Raw genomic sequence first — 21,616 nt, 5'->3', positions numbered from 1 at the left:
ATCAGAAAGAGGAAGATTGGTAATAGATGTTAGCTCAGGGTGAATCTTCCTCAGCAAAAAATAAAATAAAATAAATAAATCTAACAAGCATGTGAAAAAGTATATACCTCAGTAATAAACAAAGATGCAAATCAAAACAACACTGAATTACCATTTTTTGATTGTCAAATGGTCAGGGATTTTAAAAATAAAGATAATTAGTTTTTGGTGTGGAGAGGTTACCTGGAGATAGGTGATCTCGTGTACTGCTGGTAGGAATGTAAATTCCTTGCTGAAGGGTATTTCAACAACACTTATCAAAAGCCTTTAAAATACATTCATATCCTTTGATCCAGGAATTTTACATCTAGGAATTTATCCTGAGCTATAATTAACTAAGAATATGCATAAAGCCTGGGGGTTTATTATATCATGGATATAAATAATATACAGATGAGAAAAATTGGAAACAATCTAAATATCCAACAGTAGGGGATTGGTTGACTCAAGGGATAGTACACAGTTTCAGTGGAATGTTTTGTTCATTTTTAATGTTATAGAAGTATATTTAATGACATGGAAAAATATTTGTAATGTGTTATTAAATAGAAAAATCAAGTTACAAAGCAATAATTATAATATCCCATTTTTATTAAAATTGAATAGAAAAGTCTGGATATATATACATGAAACTGGAAATAAAAGTTATCTCTGATTTTTATTTTATATTTTGTTCCTCTTTATTTCAAATTTTCTGCAATTATTCCTATAATTTTTAATTTTATCTTTCAAAGAAATCGCAAAATAAACTATAAATCTCATTATATCACTTGCCTGTTTATAAGCCTTTGGTAGTCCTCCATTATCCCTGAGGTAAACCTGAACTCCTTAACGTGGCATTCAAAGCTCTTTACATTCCAGACTCTACCTTTCCAGGCTGTCTCTAACCACATAACCTAACTCTAAACAGAACTATTTGCCATAGTCTGAAGATACTATATAGAATATTTTTTATGCTTTTACTTATATGCTTTTGCTTATATGTTCCCTATGCCAGGAATGCCTTTCCTTTTTGGTCTACCTATTTAAAATCTTGCTTGTCCTACACAGCACAGCTCAAATATTATTTTCTCTCTGTATATATTTCTATCATGTCATTTCTTTTTAACTGTTTTACAATGATCTGTTTATGTGTAATTTGTGATCTTTGAGGGAAGTGACCAGTTCTTATTCATCTTCGTACCCTTTGCCCAGCATACTACCTGGCATATAATAGGTTCTCAAGAAATGTAGGATTAATAAATGAATGAAGCCTTTCCCCTTAGGCAGTTAATAGCTACCTCCACTGGGTTCCCATAGTACATGTTCACAAAGAAGTGCAACATATTATTATTCTAGTTGTGTCCCCCTTTCTGCACCATACCGGTACGCTGAGGCTGCAAGGTAGCTCCTTGAAGGTAGTTCCTGTGAATTATTCAACTTTATGTCTTTAAAAGATAAAACACAGTTCCTGTACACAGTAGACGTCAGGTTGAATTTGAGGAACTGTACTGAACACAAACTCCCTTTGTCAAGCATATATTTTCCTGATTTGAAAATCTAACTCAACCAAAATATTTTCTTCTCATCTGGTAGAGCATGTACCTACAGCCTGTGCTCGGGTTGATGCCTTGCGTTCTCATGGTTATCCTAAAGAGGCCCTCAGACTCACGGTGGCCGTTATCAATACTCTGAGGTTGCAGCAGCAACGGCAGCTGGAAATCTATAAGCATCAGAAGAAAGGTATAGTGATCAGGAGCGATCTTAACTCCTTAGGCTGAGGCTGATGAGGATCCTCAGGGACTATAAGGCCTAGTACTTAATTTTCATTAAGTTTCATGGTATGTCAGGGGCAAGGGGATTCCAGGTCATTCTACTTGCTGTGTGGAATGCCTGACTTTACCTCTACTTATCTCAGTTTCCTTATCTATAAAATGGGAATAATAATGCCAGCCTGCCTCCCTCACAGGGCAGTTGGAAGGCCCCTAAGATCTGGTGTGAGAAGACCCTTTTTAAACTGTAAAGCTGTATTTACATGTGTGTGCCGCCAGCAGGCAGCCTAAATGCATGCCACGTTACCTTACAACCAGCTCATGAGCTTGTGACTGGTCTCAGTCAACCTAAGGCAAGAAAAGGAGGGATGCTTTACTTTGAGTCTCAGGGCCAGTGCCTGAAAGAGACTGATGGGGAGACCAGACAGGGACAGATAGCAGTATGTCTCTATCGTTCTCTAAAACTTTGATCTGCTTGTTTCCAGAACTGTTGCAAAGAGGAACCACAACCATCACAAACCTGGAAGGCTGGGTGGGCCACCCCCTGGATCCCATTGGCTGCCTATTTCTTACTTTGACTGACGCCTGCCGCCTAAATGATGATGGCTATCTGGAAGTGTCAGGTACAGGGGTCAGCCTGAGGCAAGCCAGAACTGCCCTTGGTAGCTGTCTCCCTGCTACGAGACTCTGTTCTACAGCAGCCGTTTTGCAGCAGTCCCTCCTGCAGCCTTTTTTTTCTCTTATCCAACTAGACCTCCCCTAAGAAGTTTCCTTGAGCTTCCTTTCTTTCCCACTTTCCTTTCCCACCCTGAGACAGGCCCTGTCCTACTCTCCCATTTTACCTTGTTAGCCTTCCTGTGTTCCTCTCCCTTCTCTACCTTGAATGCCTAAAGAGTGTGATCCAAGGGGAATAAGAAGGGCTAGAGGGCTTTATGGAGTCAGAGGCCAAGTCCTCAGAGCAGTCTGGAAGTAGGAAAGAACTTCCATCAAGTGTGTGTGAATCCCTTGCAATTGCATAATACTCTCGTGTTTCCTTTGAACTTTCTCCCTCGCGGTGGTTTTGTACCAATTTTACAAATGAGAAATAGAAGGGAAGTAATTTAGTAGAGTCTCAACATAGCAAGGACTTCAGACAGAATTTTCTGTCCTTTATGCCATCACTATACTGTATACATACATCTGTTATAGTATTTAGCACACTGCATTACAATTTGTTTACAAGTGAGTATCTCTTACTAGACTGTCAGCTCCCTAAAAGCAGAAATTATGACTTACTTATCTTTGTGACCCCAGCACTTAGTGCAATACCTCCCATTTAATAGTCTTCCATAAATACTTACCAGATGGATGAAAGAGAAAAGGAAAGAATCCAAGACTCTTATAAACCTGTGCTCTCTTCTTGAAATTTTGAACCCAAAGGTGGAGCTTATAAAGTAATAATAACATAGAAGTTGCAAGTGTTACAAGAGTAGTAGTTTAACTAGATGGATTCGGATTTCTCTGGGTAGAGATCCAAGGGGTGGCCCCAATCCAAGCTAGGGCTGCCCTGTCTTCCCTCTGATACCCTGCAGAGGCAATCATCATTTTTGGTCTGTTTCATCTGCACAGTGACACTTACATCCAAAAAACCTGAGGCTGCACTTGGGACTTATTCACCAATGACATACACTTAGCTCGTTCTATATACCAGGCCCTGGAAATACCTAGGGCAATAAGATCAAGTCTCTTCCCTTCAGAGTGCTCACACACTAGTGAAAGAGACAGACACAAAAATAGATAATTATGGTATTATGTAACATGCTGGCAAAAGATTAGTATAAGATTGTATACTTCCCTAACTGGCCTAACCGGTTCATACATTAGGAAGGAGCTAGGAATCTCTGAGGCTTTGTGTAACCTTTTTTCCAGTATATTTTCCTTACTGCTCTGGGGTTCTGACTCAGCTTCCCTGTGGTAACTGTTGACCAAGCTGTATCTTAAAATGGGAGGGAGAGAGGAGCAGAAGAATCTACAGGACCTGACCTAAGGAATCTGGTGCCCTGTTGCCCTCAGATATGAATGAAAGCAGAGCCCCTGTGTACCAGCATGTACCCGTGGCTGCAGGCTGCCCAAACAGCAGTGAGTCCTACCTGTCATTGGCCCTGGAAGTTGCTCTGATGGGGATGGGTCAACAGAGGGTGATGCCTGAAGGCCTCTACGCGCAAGACAAGGTGTGCCGTAATGAGGAACAGCTCCTGAGTCGACTTCAGGAGCTGCACCTAGATGATGAGCTGGTGCGAACACTGCAGAAACAGTGTGTCTTACTACTGGAAGGTAAGGAGAGAAGGGGCTATTGTCACAGTGTCTTTGGCCTGTGACTCTGGGTTCCCCTCTCTAACAAGGTACAGGTACAGCAACATTTTTGACATTAAAGTGTAGTGAAGGTCCCCATGGCTAGCAAACATGTGTAGAATCCTAGGACTCAGGTCCAGGCTGGCACATAGAAGCATACAGATAAATAACTGGCTGACCTATCTTCTTCTGGCAGGAGGCCCCTTCAGCGGTCTGGGAGAAGTCATCCACCGAGAGAGTGTTCCCATGCATACCTTTGCCAAGTATTTGTTCTCAGCTCTGCTGCCTCATGATCCAGACTTGTCCTATAAATTGGCCTTACGTGCCATGAGGTGGGTAGCCCTTTCCCAGCCCAATTGCTTCCACCAAAGCAAAAGTCTTCAATGCTCTTTTTCTTTTTTGATCTCACTTTCTTCTCTTTCCCTCTTTGTCTGTTCTATTGGACCTGCCACCAAGCCTGCCCTAAAACAGCTCAGACATTTTCATATGATCTAGGATTCCTATCTGGGATGCCTTGCTGGTGACCCGCTTGGCTCTTTGGCTGTATCCCTGGCAGGTTGCCTGAGGAAGCACCTGAGGAGTTTTTAATAGATATGGAGCACCCAAGACCTGAGTCTCCCTGTTCTGGGGCCAGTTGTGCAGCTTGAGAAGGGGTTTGAGCCCTTCCATACCCAAATGAGTCATAGTTCTCACGCACAGGTCATCAGATGCAATTGGGGAAGTAGAAATAAGTCTTTCTATACTAAGACTTGAGAACTTGGGGCATCTTGTTTCTAAACTAGAATAGGATCCTTGGTTCAAGCAGGTGGATCTCTAGGATGCATCAGCCCATACAGAGGAAGAATTTTAGTTAGACCATAAGGCTGAGAGAGCTCCACAGCTCAACCAGAAAAGGACTGCTTAGGTTTCCTTGGCATATATTTCTTATACTTTTAAAAATAGTCTTATCGCTCTTGAACTGCCATTCAAATCCATTTGCAGAAAGGACTATTCAGCCTGACTTCTACAAGTGCCCAGACACTCACCTCATAGAGTACAGTATCCTAGGTTTTAAAACTTTCAAAGCTCTTAGTTAATGCTTTCCTGCCCAGTTCCTCCCCAGCAGATAACACGCTTCTCTAAGGTGGCTTAGAATGGCAAGGGTCTGGATCATGGCTGATAACTCTCCCTGGATCTTCTAGGTTACCTGTTCTAGAAAACTCAACTTCTGCAGGTGACACTTCCCACCCTCACCATATGGTGTCTGTGGTGCCCAGCCGTTATCCTCGCTGGTTCACACTTGGACACTTGGAATCACAGCAGTGTGAACTGGCCTCCACCATGCTGACTGCTGCCAAAGGTGAGCATAGATAGACCTTAGGCTCCAGCACCCCCACTTTGCCTGCCCAGTTATGGCCTGTCAAAGGCTTGGCCTGTAGTCTCCTGAAGGAGAGTAGCTGTCCTCCCTTGACTACTTAGAGTGATAGGGATCCTCACTTTGATGGCTGCTATCAAAATAAGCACCTGGGTCTAAGCCAAAATTTTGCCCTAGTTACTAATTGTGGGATGCTGAGTACATAGAATGAAATCATCATTAAGGTAACTTCTAAATCTAATCTTCCATATGATAAAGTCACTTTACCTTTCTAAGCCTCAAGTTCAAAATCCATAAAATGGGGATCATTGTCAATGAGCTGTCAGCCTCCCAGGGCCATTAGAAGATACAGTGACGTGGTAACTAAGATGGAGCTGCAAATCTCTTTACAGATATGAGAGTTTGTGATTTTTCCAGGGCCCCTAGTCAAAAGATAGGCAGCCCAGAGTGACTCGCAGGCTTTTAAAAATACTCCACACATGGGCCGGCCCCATGGCTTAGCGGTTAAGTGCGCGTGCTCCGCTGCTGGTGGCCCGGGTTCGGACCCCGGACGCGCACCAACACACTGCTTCTCCGGCCATGCTGAGGCCGCGTCCCACATACAGCAACTAGAAGGAAGTGCAGCTATGACATACAACTATCTACTGGGGCTTTGGGGGAAAAAAATAAATAAATAAAGTTGTTAAAAAAAAAAAAAATACTCCACATATATTCCATGTTAGCTATGTAGGTTTCCCCACAAAGAAAAGTGAAAATGAGCCACAGAGAAGCTATACTAAAATACTAGCTACCATGGACTGTGAGTATTTTTCTGATACCAGGAAACTACGTGGATTTTTTAAGCATTTTTTCAATTAAAAATAACTTTATGTTGTATCATCTTATTGCCAAAAAAATTCATGCTCATTGTAGAAAATGTAAAAGATACAGATAAATCAATATAAAAATGATCAATAAACCAATACAAAAATTGAACAAAGGATGTGATTAGACAGTTCACAGAAAAGAAGATACACGTGACTTTTAAACAGTTAAAATGCCTGGGCTCATGTGAGAAATACAAATTAAAATTACCCTGAGATAACACTTTTCACCAATCTTATTGGCAAAAATCAATGCATTTGGTAATAGACATCCATGTGGGGAGTGGGGACGGCAGTGGCCTGGCATGGAGTGTCAGATTCTGAGCAGGATAAGGATGACTGCAGATCCAAGATGCTCACTAACCTCAAGCACAAGAAACATGAATAAAACTGTGCCAAGGCCCATCATAATCAATTGCTTAAAACCAGTGATAAAAGAGAAAATCTTACTTAAAAGCAACTAGAGGGCCGGCCCCGTGGCTTAGCGGTTAAGTGCCTGCGCTCCGCTGCTGGCGGCCTGGGTTCGGATCCCGGGCGCGCACCGACACACCGCTTTTCAGGCCATGCTGAGGCCGCGTCCCACATACAGCAACTAGAAGGATGTGCAGCTGTGACATACAACTATCTACTGGGGCTTTGGGGGAAAAATAAATAAATAAAATCTAAAAGCAACTAGAGAAAAAAAGACACATTACACACAAAGGACAAAAGATAAGTATGAGAGCAAGTTTCTCATTAGAAGCAGTGTAAGCAAGAAGACAGTGGAGAAACATCTTTAAAGTACTTTTTAAAAAAACTGTCAACCTGGGGCTGGCCCGGTGGCGCAAGCAGTTAAGTGCGCGCGCTCCGCTGCGGCGGCCTGGGGTTCGCTGGTTCGGATCCCGGGCGCGCACCGACGCACTGCTTGGTAAGCCATGCTGTGGCGGCGTCCCATATAAAGTGGAGGAAGATGGGCACCGATGTTAGCCCAGGGCCGTCTTCCTCAGCAAAAAAAAAAAAGAGGAGGATTGGCGGATGTTAGCTCAGGGCTGATCTCCTCACAAAAAAAAAAAAAAAAAAAACTGTCAACCTAGAATTCTATACCAGTGAAATTATCTTTCAAAAACAAAGATGAGGGGCCGGCCCAGTGGTGTAGCAGTTAAGTTCGCGCGCTCCGCTTCAGCAGCCCAGGGTTCACAGGTTCGGATCCTGGGCGTGGACCGACACACCGCTTGTCAAGCCATGCTGTGGCAGCATCCCATATAAAGTAGAGGAAAATGGGCACAGATGTTGGCCCAGGGCCAGTCTTCCTCAGCAAAAAGAGGAGTGTTGGCAATGGATGTTAGTTCAGGGCTAGTCTTCCTCACACACACACACACAAAAAAGATGAAATAAAAAACTTCTTCAGACAACCACAATTGAATTAGAAATCAATAATAAAAAGATATCTGGAAAATCCATCAAATTTTTGGAAATTAAACCATGCATTTCCATGTAACTCACGGGACAGAGAAAAGAAAATTAGGAAATGTTTTACACTGAATGAAAATGAAAGCACAACATATCAGAATTTGTGGAATGGAACTAAAGATTTACTCAGAAGGAAATTTTCAGCACTAAATGCTTATATTTGAAAAGAAGAAAGATTTCAAATCAGTGACCTCAGCTTCTACCTTAAGAAACCAAAAAAAAGAAGAACAAACGAAACCCAAAGTAAGCAAAAGAAAGGAAATAATAAAGATCAGAGCAGAAATCAATGAAATAGAATATAGAAAAACAGTAGAGAAAATCACTGAAACCAAAAGCTGGTTCTTTGAAAAAATAAAATTGAAATCCCTTCCAGACTGATCAAGAAAGAAGGAGAGAAGACAAAAATTATCAGTATCAAGAATGAGAAAAGTGACATCACAACAAATTCTAAAGACATTAAAATGATAATAAGGGAATATTATGAACAACTTTATGCCAGTAAATTCAACAACATAAATGAAATGGACTAATTCCTTGAAGGACACAAACTACCAAAGCTCACTCAAGAATAAATAAAAATGAGCTAGGTATATACCCAAAAGAATTGAAAATGTGGACTCAAACAGATACATGTACACCAGTGGTCATAGCAGCATTATTGACAGTAGCCGAAAGTTGGAAATAACTCAAGTGTCCATCAACAGATGAATGGATAAACCAAATGTGGTATACACATACAATGGAATATTATTTAGCCATAAAAAGGAATGAAATTCTGATACATGCTACAACACGGATGAACCTTGAAAACATATGCTAAGTGAAATAAGCCAGACACAAAAGGACAGATATTCTATGATTCCATTCATAGCCATAGTGAAGAAATATCAATGGATACTAAGGCAGTGGGTGAACATTTGATGAAGAATGAGATATTTACATAGTCTGAAAGTTTCTCCCCATAAAATACTTACCATAAAGGAAATAAGCATAACTCTACCATAGAGTAGAGAAACTTGGCAGACATCACTTTAATAAAGTGGCTACAGTTATCATAAATTCATAGAGGCAGAAAGTAGAACAAAGGAGAAATTCATAGAGACAAAGTAGAATAGAGAGACTGGAGAAATGAAGAGTTATTATTTAATGGGTATGGAATTTCAATTTGGGATGATGGAAAAATTCTGGAAATGATAATGGTGATGTTGCACAACACTGTGAATGTACTTAATGTCACTGAGTTGTACCCTTAAATGGGTAAAATGGTAAATTTTATATTATGTATATTTTACCACAGTAAAAAGAAAAGCATAAATAGAATGGAATTTCAAAGAAATTGAATTTGTAGTTAAAAACCTTTCCACAAAGAAAATCCAGGCCTAGGTGGCTTCACTGCTAAGTTCTACCAAACATTTAAGGAAAACATAACAATTCTATATAAACTCTTGCAGAAAATTGAAGAGAAGGAAATATTTCCCAACTCAATCTATGAAGCCAGCTACCCTGATACCAAATTAACCTGATACTAAAACCAGACAAAAATCATTATAAGAAAAGAAAACTATAGACTAGTATCTCTCTCTCATGAGCATAGATGCAAAAATTCTTAATAAAAATTTTAGCAGATTGAATACAATAATATATAAAAAAAGATAATACATCATGACCAAGTAGGGTTTATCCTAAGAATTCAGGGTTGAAGTTTTTAAAATTGCCATTATAATAGCATCAAGAAAATATGAAATACTAGAGAATAAACCTGACAAAAGATGTGCAACACCTATACAATGAAAATTATAAAACATTGCTGAGAGAAATTACAGAAGACCAAAATAAATGGAAAGACATACTGTGCTCATGGATTGGAAGACTCAATGTTGTTAAGATGTTGATTCTCTACCAATTGATGTATATATTCAATACAATCTCAATCAAAGTCTCAGCAGGCTTTTTTGGGTAGAAATGGATAATCTAATTCTAAAATTCGTATGGAAATGCAAAGGACCTAGAGTAGATGAAAACAACTTTGCAAAAGAAAAATAAAACGAGAGAACTAACACTACACTACCTTGATTTCAAGACTTATTATAAAGCTATAGTAATCAATACAGGGTTATTGGTGTAAAGAGAGACAGATGGATCACTGAAAAAGAATAGAGTCCCAAAATAGACCCACACATTGGTGGTCAGTTTATTTCAATAAAGGGGCAAAGTCAATTCAGTTGAGAAAAAGGATAGTCTTTCAACAAATGGTACAACATACACAAAAAATTAACTTATAATGGATGAAGGACCTACATGTAAAAGCTAAAACCATAAAACTTTCAGATGAAAATAGAACAAAATCATTTTTCTTTTTAGTTAGGCAAAGATTTCTTAGAAACAACACTAAAATCCATAAAATAAAAAATTAATAATTGGGCTTATCAAAATTAAGAACTTCTGCCCTGTGAAAGTCACTATTGAGAATGAAAAGACAAGCTACAGACTGGGAGAAATATTTGCAAATCACATATTTTATTAGGGACTTGCATCCAGAATACGTAAAGAATTCTTAAAACTTAATGATAAGAATATGAACAACGCATTTTTTAAAATGGGCAAAGATCTGAAGAGATACTCCGCTAAAGAAGACACTGATGGAAAATAAGCACATGAAAAGATGCTCAGTATCATTAGTCCTTAAGGAAATGCAAATTAAACCACAATAAGAGAATGGCTAAAATTTAAAAAGCAAAAAAACTGATCATAGTAAGGACTGGCAAGGATGTGGAACAAATGGAACTGTCATACTGCAGGTAGGAATGTAAGTGGCACAACCACTTTGGGAAACCATTTGATGGTTTCTTAAAAAGTTAAATAGACACCTATACATATGATCCAGCCATTCCACTCATAGATATTACCTAAGAGAAGTGAAAGCATATATCCATAGAAAGACTTCAACATGAATGTTCATAGCTGCTTTGTTTTTAATAACCAAAAACTGGAAACAATCCACATATCCATCAATAAGTGAATGGATAAATAAACAGTGATATAACCATATAATGGAATACTACTCTGTAGTGAAAAGGAATGAATTATTGATACACACTGTAACATGGACGAATCTCAAAATAATTATGCTAAGTGCCAGACTAAATACTTATGCTAAAGAAGCCAGACTAAAGGAAAAACAGTACATATTGTATTATTCCATTTATATAAAATTCTAGAAAATGCACACTATAGTGACAGAAAGAAAATAAGCACTTCCTGGGAATGGGAGCTGGGGCAGGCTAGGATGGAAGGCAAGAGGGATTACCAAGAGTCACAAGGAAACTTTGGAGGTGATGGATATGTTCATTATCTTGATTGTGGTGATGGTTTCTTGGGTGTATACATGTGTCAAAATTTATTAAATTGTACATTTTAAGTAAGTGCTGATTATTGTATGTCAATTACACCTCAATAAAGCTGTAAATACATATATAGATAAATGATAGCAACTGATTATAACCCATTGAATAAAATAGGTATCCATGAGTTTTATACTGATATGAATAAATAAATGAGTAGAGTGGAATGCCAAATGATGATTGTGGAAGGAATGATGAAATGGGAATATACCATTCGGCAACTATGTAATACTTAATTCAGCCTAGAAACATCAGTGGATACTAAAACTAGTGGGTGAACATTTGATGAGGGATGTTTACATAGTCTCAGAGTATCTCCCCACAAACTACTTGTCAATCATAAAGGAAAAATGTGTAACTTTACAGTAGAGAAACCTGGCAGACATCACTTTAATCAAGTGATTGCAGTTAATACTGTCAGTAATGAGTCAAGTCAAAATCATATATTACCTAATAGGAAGCAATGAGAACTCAACATCACTTCTGTGATGTTACAGCCAACAATGCAAACCTACAGTTAATCATGAGGAAACATCAGGCATACCCAGATTGAAGGACATACTGCAAAATAAGTAGTCTAATCTGCAAAAGTGTCAAGGTCGTGAATGTCAAGAGAAGACTACGAAATTTTTCCAAATTGACAAGGACTAAAGAGACATGACAAACTAAATGCAACATGTGACCTTGTATAAAATCCTTTTGCTATAAAGTACCTTATTGGGACAATTAGTGAAACTTGAGTGAGGTTTGTGGTAGATGGTAGTAATATACCAATATTAATTTCCTGATTTTGATGGTTATGTTGTGGGTATGTAGAAGAGTGTCCTTATTTTCCAGAAATACAGACTACAGTATTCAGGAGTGGTGGGGTATCAAGTCAGTAACTTACTTTCGAATGGTTCAGGGGGAAGAAAAGATCTCTCTGTACTATTCTTGAAACTTTTCTGTAAGTTTGAAATTATTTCAAAATTAAAGAAAACATTTTGATAAAACATTGTGTTTGCAAAGATGTGGAGTGGGATTATAGTTTGGTAATCTTTTGTGGAGGGCAATTTGGCATATCTATCAAAATTACAATACACATATACTTTGAACCAGCAGTTTCACTTCCAGGATTTTATCTTACAGTTATCTTTGTACAAATGTGAAATGATGTTTCTACAAAGTTATTCACTGCGACGTTATTTGTAATTGCAAAGTATTTGAAACATTCTAAATATCCATCAATAGGAGACTAATTAAATATATTACTTTAGGTCCAAAATCTCTTACATGAAATTCCAAAATCTGAAAAGGTTTGAAAATCCAAACTCTTTTTGTAAGTTGGTGGCAAAACCTCAGCTGACATTAGACATTAGTTGTTTCTCAACACTTTTGTCAGTCACAGACATCTCTGCTGTTCACTAATATTGTGTTGCCTTTTTTGTTTATGTTGTTGTCATTTTGTCAGTTTGAGTTTAACTGCCCTGTAAAAATGTACAAAAAATTGAAGATACTCCTGGAGGTAAGAATAAGAAGAAAAGGAAGCATCTGTCATTATCAAGAGCACAGAAAATAGAGTTAGTGCAGACGCTTGATTAGGTGTGTCTTTGAGGCACCTTACTAAAGAATAAGGTATGGGAATTAACACCACATATGACTTGAAATAATAGAAAGACAAAGTGTTGAAGTTTTACAGGGACAACACTGACCAGCACTAATGAAGAATAGAAAATTTTTCAGAGGGCAGAGAATGAAGATGTTGACATGACCATGATTGAATGGATTCAACAGTGAGGCAATGTGAATATGCCACTGATTAGTTTGTTGGTCATGAAACAAGCTAGAATATGCCATGAAGAACAGAACATTTAAGGTAAGTATAGAATATCAGAAGATTGCAAAAATTTAAGAAGCATCATGGAATAAAATATCTGGATAACTATGATGAAAAAGCTTCTGCTTAGCATGAAGTAGATGAAAATTATATTGACAAATTTGTTAAGATAATTTTTAATGAAAACGTTAATCCCAAACATGTATACAGTGCTGATGAAACAGCTCTGTTCTGGCCTGTATTCTTTTTTAAAAAAAACATTAACAATGATTGGTGAGCAAACAAGAGGTTTAAAGTACTCTAAGCACAGGTTGAAAGTTGTGGGATGTGCCAGTGCAGCAGACTGCTAATGCAGTAAAGCTAGAAAAAGCCAACATCCAAGATGTTTCAAAAGCTGTTCATAGTTTGTTAGTATGTAAACAAAAAAACATGGGTAATCAAAGAGATATTTTCTGACTGGCTCAATAATCTGTACCCATGACTTGAACTCACTGCACACAAGCTGGAATGGAAGAAAATTGTATGATTGTATTTCTTGGACCACTATTCCACACACATCCCTCCTGAACTTCTTGTGGCCAAGAAATTTTACTCTCAATGAAAAGCAAATATAAATATTTATTTTTCATTTTCATACTCTATACTTGCAGTAGGTAACTTACAAGGCTTCCTAAAAGAGTTATTGCAGAAGCTTAATCAGGTATACTTTGATGCCATTCACACAGTTGCTGATGCTTGGAATGATTGATCAACATTTGGCAGAGACTTTGTTTGGCTTACAGTGTTTGAAAGTGAACCTGTAGATAAAGATTTTGAAGGAGTTTGTGTCACTAATGAAAAGATATATAGTCTCATTACTTACACTAAAAGTTTATTGACTAAAAGTCTAAGTTAGAGCCTTGCTACTCAAAATGTGGTCAGCGGACAAGCTTGGAAGCTTGTTAGAAATGCAAATTCCCAGACCCAACTCCAGACCTACTAAATCAGAATCTCTGTGGGTGTAACCCAAGAATCTATGTTTTAACAAATTCTCCAGATGATTTTTATGCTCACTAAGGTTGTAGAAGCACTGATTTAGAGCAAGCTGATAGAGAAACAATACTGCATAAGTTATATACCTGTTGTACATTCCATTTTTCCAGAAAGAAAAACTGCTAAAATGGTGTTAACCCAAATAAGCATGAGGCTAGACAATGGTGAGATGTAACACAGATGGAAGAAAAATCTCCAAAGACAATATGGGGGAAATGTATGAGCAGTTTGATCGGTCTTAAATAACATGTATTTATCAGTGAAAAAGAGATTAGGGCTGCTTACTTAATTGAAGAGACTGCTTATATATATAGAAATCCACATTAATGAGACACATTACCCTAGAACTACACGTTTTTAAAGGCTATCTATTGTAGTGTTGTTTCTTCATTAAAGAATCCCATTCCTGGCCCGTCATTAAATATCTAACTCTAATCTTTAGTTATAATAATAGTAATGCTAATGAAGCCTTATGTCCAAGATCCTCAAGATACTAGTTGGAACAAATATTTATTGCATGCATATGTACAGATATTTAGCTTGGTTTGAGGTTTTGTTGAATATTTTCCTTAGAAATAAAGAATATCAAGTATTTATGGTCTATATCACACTATTTCATTTATCAGTTTACTACTGTATCATTAAACTACATTACTGATTTTGCTGTTTATTCCACCTAGTGTGACTATTCATACATTCACTGCACAAAGAGTAATGTGTTTAATTATGATATGCAGCCCCAAGCCCACTGTGAATGTTATATATAATATATGCACAAATTGTATTTATATAACTTTAAAAACTCTTAAACCCAAGAGTTTTGAGTAAGGAGTTGTGGACCTCTGTGTCCATAAATAGAATACTATGCAGCCATTTAAAAGAATAAGAAGCTCTTTATGTACTGATATGGAATAATCTCCAAGATATACTGATATGTAAGAAAAAAATGACATGCAATCTGTGTATACTATGTTACCATATGTGGGTTTTTTAAAAAGGAGAGCAAATAGATAATATATTTCCTTACTATGCATCGGATTTCCTGGAAGGTAATGTGAAAACTGATAATATTGGTTGCATATAGGGTTAGAAGTGGGTGAATGAGATTCAGAGGTGAGGAGGAAAATGAACTTTTCATTATTTACCTTTTGTATCTTTTCAATATTGAACTATGTGAATATTTCCAGAATTTTAAATTGTAAATGTCAAAAGAAACTTCTCAAGTTGAAATGCAAAGGGGAAAAAGAAGTGTAGGGGGAGAAAACACAAAACAGAATATCAGAGAACTGTGGGACAATTACAAAAGAATATAACATATGCAATATATTCTGCAATGCCAGAAGGAGAAGAAGGAAAGGAGAAGAAGAAATATTTAAAGTAACAGTGGCTGAGAATTTTCCAAAATTAGTGACATACACCAGAACACAGATCCAGGAAGCTCAGAGAACACCAAGCAGGATGAATACCAAAAAATTTTCTCCTAGGCACATCCTGTTAAAACTGCAGAAAACCAAACACCAAGAGAAAATCTTGAAAGAAGCCAGAGAACAAAAATACCTTAGAGAAAGAAAGAAAAGAATTACATCAACTTCACTTCACAAACCATTCAAGCAAGAGAGAGTGAAGTGAAATATTTAAAGTGTTGCAAGAAAAAAACCACCAACCTAAATGCAATGTCCAAATAAATGACCCTTCAAAAGTAAGGGAGAGGGCCGGCCCCATGGCTTAGCGGTTAAGTGCGCGAGCTCTGCTACTGGCGGCCCAGGTTCGGATCCTGGGCACGCACTGACGCACCGCTTCTCCAGCCATGCTGCGGCCGCATCCCACGTACAGCAACTAGAAGGATGTGCAACTATGACATACAACTATCTACTGGGGCTTTGGGGAAAAAAAAAAAGGAGGAGGATTGGCAATAGATGTTAGCTCAGAGTCGATCTTCCTCGGCAAAAAGAGGAGGATTAGCATGGATGTTAGCTCAGGGCTGATCTTCCTCACAAAAAAATTAATAAATAAATAAATAAAAGTAAGGGAGGGGGCCGGCCCCATGGCTTAGCAGTTGGGTGCGCGTGCTCCGCTACTGGCAGCCCAGGTTCGGATCCTGGGCGCACACCGATGCACCGCTTCTCCAGCCATGCTGAGGCCGCGTCCCACATACAGCAACTAGAAGAATGTGCACCTATGACATACAACTATCTACTGGGGCTTTGGAGGAAAAAAAAAAAAAAGGAAGAGGATTGGCAACGGATGTTAGCTGCGAGCCGGTCTTCCTCGGCAAAAAGAGGAGGATTAGCATGGATGTTAGCTCAGGGCTGATCTTCCTCACCAAAAAAAAAAAAAAAAAAGGGAGAAATACTTTCTCAGACAAAAACTGAGGGACTTTATTCTCAGTAGACCTGCCTTGCAAGAAGTTCTTCAGAGAGAAGGAAAATGATATAGATCTGAAACTCAGATCTGCATAAAGAAAGGAAGAGTGTTAGAGAAGGAATAAATGAAGGTAAAATAAAAACTTTGGGTTTCTTTTAATTCTTAATTGAGCTAATAGATAACTGCTTGTTCAAAATAATAATAGCAATGTATTGGGTGATTATAGCTTAAAGATAAATGAAATGAATGACAGCAGTGATTTTACAGATGGAAGAGAAGAATTGAGAATACTACTATAAGGTGCTTTATGAAGTAGTGTAGTTATTGAAAATGAACTTTAGTTGTAAATGTATACTGCAACTCTAGGACAAACACTAAAATAGTTTTTAAAAGAAATATAATTGATATGCTAAGAGAGAGGAGAAAATTGAATCTTATGAAAATTGAATCTTATAAATTGCTCAATTTAAACCAGAGAAGGCAGAAAAGAGGGGAGATTTTTTAAAAAGAAAGAAACAAAGAACAAGTGCAATGAATAGAAAACAGTTACAAATATGGTAGATATTAACCCAGCTATATCAATAATTACTTTAAATGTGAATGATCTAAACACACCAGTTAAAAGACAGAGACTGACAGAGTGGCTTTAAAAAAAAAAAAAAAAAGACCTAACTATATGTTGTCTACAAGAAACCCATTTTAAATATAAGGACACAGATAGATTAAAAGTAAAGGGAGAGGATCAATGACCTAAATATAAGAGCTAAAGCCATAAACTTTATAAGAGAAAACCTAGAGGAAAATCTTCATGACCTTGGATTTGGCAGTGGATTCTTAGATATAACACCAAAAGCATGAGCAACAAAAGAAAAAAATAAATTGGACCTCATCAAAATTAAAATCTTTTGAGCCAGCCTTGATGGCCTAGCGGTTAAAGTTCGGTTTGCTGCACTTCAGTGGCCCAGGTTCGGTTCCTGGGCGTGGAACCACACCACTCATCTGTCAGTGGCCATGCTGCGGCAGCGGCTCACATAGAAGAACTAGAAAGACCTACAACTAGAATATACAACTACGTACTTGGGCTTTGGGGAGGAGAATAAAAAAGAGAGAGAGAGAGAGAGGAAGATTGGCAACAGATGTTAGCTCAGGGTGAATCTTTTCCAGCAAAAAAAAAAAAACTTAAAAAATTCTAAAACCAATTTTAAAAAAAATTAAAAACTTTTGTTCATCAAAAGACGTTATCAAGAAAGTGAAACCTACAGGGTGGGAGAAAATGTCTGTAAATCATATGTCTGATAAGGGCTTAATATACAAAATATGTAAAGAACTACAACCCAACAACAGAAAGACAAACAACCCAATTTAAAAATGAGCAAAAAATTTGAAGAGACAGTCCTCCAAAGAAGATATACAAATGGCTAATAAGTACATGAAAAGATGCTCAACATAATTAGTCATTAGGGAAATGCAAATCAAAACCACAAAGATATACCACTTCACACCTATCAGGATGGCTATTATTAAAAAACAAAAGCAAAATAAATAAGTGTTGGTGAGGATGTGGAGAAATTGGAACGCTTGTACATTGCTTGTGGGAATGGAAAGTGGTGCAGCTGCTGTAGAAAATAGTTTGATGGTTCCTGAAAAATTTAAATAGAATTCCCGTGTAACCCAGCAATTCCACTCCTAGGTATATACCCAAAATAATTGAAAAGAGGTACTCAAATAGATGCTTTATATGCCAGTGTTCATTGTAGCATTATTCACAATAGCCAAAAGTTGGAAACAACCTAAGTGTCTATCAACATATGAATGAACAAACAAAAGGTGGTATATGCACACAATGGAATATAATTAAATCATAAAAAGAAATGATGTTCTTATACATGCTACGACATGGGAGAACCTTGAAGCATTATGCTAAGTGAAAGAATCCAAACACAAAAAGGATAAATATTGTATGATTCCACTTATATGAAATATCTAGAATAGGCAGATTAATAAAGACAGAAAGTAGATTAGAAGTTACCAGGAAAAAAAAAAAAAAAAAAAAGAAGTTACCAGGGGCTGAGGGGAGAGGCAATGGAGAGTTATTATTGCTTTCTGTTTGGGGTGATGAAAAAGTTTTGGAAATAGTGGTCATATTTAGACAACATTGTGAATGTGATTAGTGCCACTCAGTTGTACTCTTAAAAATCATTAAAATAGGGGCCAGCCAAGTGGCCTAGTGGTTAAGTTCAGCATGCTCCACCTTGGCAGCCTAGGTTTGTGGGTTCAGATCCTGGCCACGGACCTACACCACTTGTGAGCCATGCTGTGGCAGCAACCCACATGTAAAATAGAGGAAGATTGGCACAGATGTTAGCTCAGGGCTAATCTACCTCAAGCAAAAAAAGAGGAAGATTGTCAACATATATTAGCTCAGGGCTAATCTCCCTCAGCAAAAAAAAAAAAAAAAAAAAAAAATTGTGGTAAAAATATATATAAAATAAAACTTGCTATTTTAATTAGATAGCTAGCTAGACCCACCCTAAGTATAAACACCAAACAGTACTCAGCTTCATTTTTATCCCAGTACCTTTAGGCAGATATTTAACTCTTCTATGACTGAGCTTATATGCTTTATCTTTCCAAATATTATCTACTAAAAACAGAGGCCAAGGCTTTAAAAAAAAAAAAAAAATCATGTAGGAGGTGTTGTCAACACTCTGGCCCTCACTTTCCATACCCTATACACCCACTAACAGACTAGCCACACTGAAAGCAGGAAGAGTCTGGAAAAGACACTCTCCCAAAAAAGCATGCATATTAATTTAGCCAGTTTGTTGTTTTCATCTTTAAAATTATTTCTTAACCACAGTCAGATTTCTTCAATAACAACAAAGTAAAGTATGGAGAAAGGTATACCATGTTAACACAAATTAAAAAGAAGCTGGAATACCTATATTAATTTCAAACAAAGCAGACTTCAATACATGGAAGATTATCAGGGATAAAGAGGGGCATTGCATAGTGATAAAAGGGTCAGTTCTTCAAGAAGACATAATAATCCTTAATGCATATGCATCCAGCAACAAAGCATCAAAATATGTGAGGCAAAAACTGATAGAACTGTAAGGAGAAATGGACAAGTCCACTATTATAGTTGGAGAATTCAGTACACCTCTATCAGTAATTAACAGATCCAGCAGGCAAAAAGTCAGTAAAGATATACCTGAACTGAACAGCACCATCAATTAACTGGATCTGATTAACGTTTATAGACTACTTCATCAAACAACAACAGAACACACATTCTTCTCCAGATCACATGGAACATTCACCAAGATAGACCACATTCTGAACCATAAAACACACCTCAATAAATTTAAAAGAATAGAAATCATACAAAGTATGCTCTCAGATCACAGTGGAATTAAAGTAGAAATTGATAACGGAAGGATAACTGGAAAATCCCAAAATATCTGGAGTTTAAACAACACACTTCTAAGTAACACGTGAGTCAAAGTCTCGAGAGAAATTTTTAAATATTTGGAACTAAATGAAAGTTAAAATACAACTGATCAAAATGTGTGGGATGCAGCAAAAGCAGTGCTTGGAGAGAAATTTATAGCATTAAATACATACGTTAGAAAAGAGAGAAGATGTAAAAGCAATAATCTATCACTTCACATCTGTTAGAATGACTATTATCAAAAAGACGAGATAACAAGTGCTGCCAAGCGTATGGAGAAAAATGAACCCTTGTGCACTGTTGGTGGGAATATAAATTGGTACAGCCACTATGGAAAACAGTATGGAAGTTCCTCAAAAAATTAAAACTAGAACTACCATATATGGTCCAGCAATCCCACTTCTTGGTATATATCCAAAGGAAATGAAATCACTATCTCAAAGAGGTATCTGCACACCCATATTCATTGCATTGCGGCATTAATCACAATAGCCAAGATTTGGAAACAACCAAAGTGTCTGCCAACGGATGCCTGGATAAAGAAAATGTATATACATATAGGTACATAGTCACACACAATGGGATATTATCCAACCATAAAAAAGAAGGAAATCCAGTCACTTGTGACAATGTAGATGAACCTTGAAGGCATTATGCTAAGTGAAATAAGTCAGAGAAAGACAAATACTGTATTATCTCATTCATATGTAGACTCTAAAAAAAGCCAAACTCATAGAAACAGAGTAGATTGGTGGTTGCCAGGGCCTGGGAGGGTGGGGGAACTAGGGAGATGTTGGTCAAAGGATACAAATTTTCAGTGAGTAAGATGAGTAAGTTTTAGGGATCTAAGGTACAGCGTGTTGACTATAGTTAACAATACTGTATTGTATACTTGAAATTTGCTGAGAGAGTAGATCTTAAATGTTCTCACCACACACACACAAAAAGGTAACTCACAAAAAGGTGAGGTGGTAGATGTGTTCACTAGTCTTATTGTGGTCGTCATTTGCAACGCGTATATCAAATCACATTGTATACCCTAAACTTAATGTTACATGTAAATTATATCTCAATAAAATGGAGGCAAAAATAAAGTAAAATCAGTAAGCTAAGTTTCCACCTTAGAAAACTAGAGAAAGAGAGCAGTATAAACCTAAAACTAGCAGAAGAAAAGAGATAATAAAAATTAGAGCAGAAATCAGTGCAACTGAAAATAGGAAAACGTAAGAGAAAATCAATGAAAGCAAAGGCTGGTTATTTGAAAAGATCAATAAAATTTAATAAACCTCTAGGCAGGCTAACCAAAAAAAAAAGAGAAAGAAAGACATAAATTACTCATATCATAAATGAAAGAGGCCATGATTCCTGATTTCCTGGACATTAAAAAGATAATGAAGGAATATTATGAACAGCTGTATGCCCACAAATTTGATATCTTTGATGGAATGAACCAATTCCTTGAAAAACACAATCTACCAGAACTCACATGGAAATAAATAATTTGAATAGGCCTATATCTATTAGAAATTGAATCAATCATTTTCCAAACAGAAAGCACTTGATCCAAATTATTTCACTGGTGAGTTCTATCAAATATTTAAGGAAAAAGTGATACCAGTTCTCTACAATTTCCTCCAGAACATAGAAGCATAGAGAACACTACCTAACTTATCTTGTGAGGCCAGCATTACTCTAATACCAAAACCAGATAAAGACAGTACAAGAAGGGAAAACTACAGACCAATATCATGAACATAAATGC

The 21,616-nt window shown here is 37.3% G+C and overlaps 1 protein-coding gene across 2 annotated transcripts in view; it reads left to right on the top strand.

Moving 5' to 3' along the window:
• ZSWIM5 (zinc finger SWIM-type containing 5) overlaps positions 1–21,616 on the top strand; it is a 248,798-nt gene that overhangs the window by 219,026 nt on the left and 8,156 nt on the right. For both annotated transcript variants that reach the window (XM_058552236.1, XM_058552234.1), the window contains 5 exons: positions 1,615–1,761; positions 2,276–2,413; positions 3,843–4,103; positions 4,318–4,453; positions 5,303–5,460. In XM_058552236.1, the coding sequence (XP_058408219.1) occupies positions 1,615–1,761; positions 2,276–2,413; positions 3,843–4,103; positions 4,318–4,453; positions 5,303–5,460 (840 nt within the window). The remainder of the gene's footprint in view (positions 1–1,614; positions 1,762–2,275; positions 2,414–3,842; positions 4,104–4,317; positions 4,454–5,302; positions 5,461–21,616) is intronic.

Source organism: Diceros bicornis, chromosome 13 (assembly GCF_020826845.1).
Source record: "Diceros bicornis minor isolate mBicDic1 chromosome 13, mDicBic1.mat.cur, whole genome shotgun sequence".
NCBI lineage: Eukaryota > Metazoa > Chordata > Mammalia > Perissodactyla > Rhinocerotidae > Diceros > Diceros bicornis.
The sequence above is the reverse complement of the archived record's forward strand: the minus strand, read 5'-3'. Positions and strand labels throughout refer to the sequence as shown.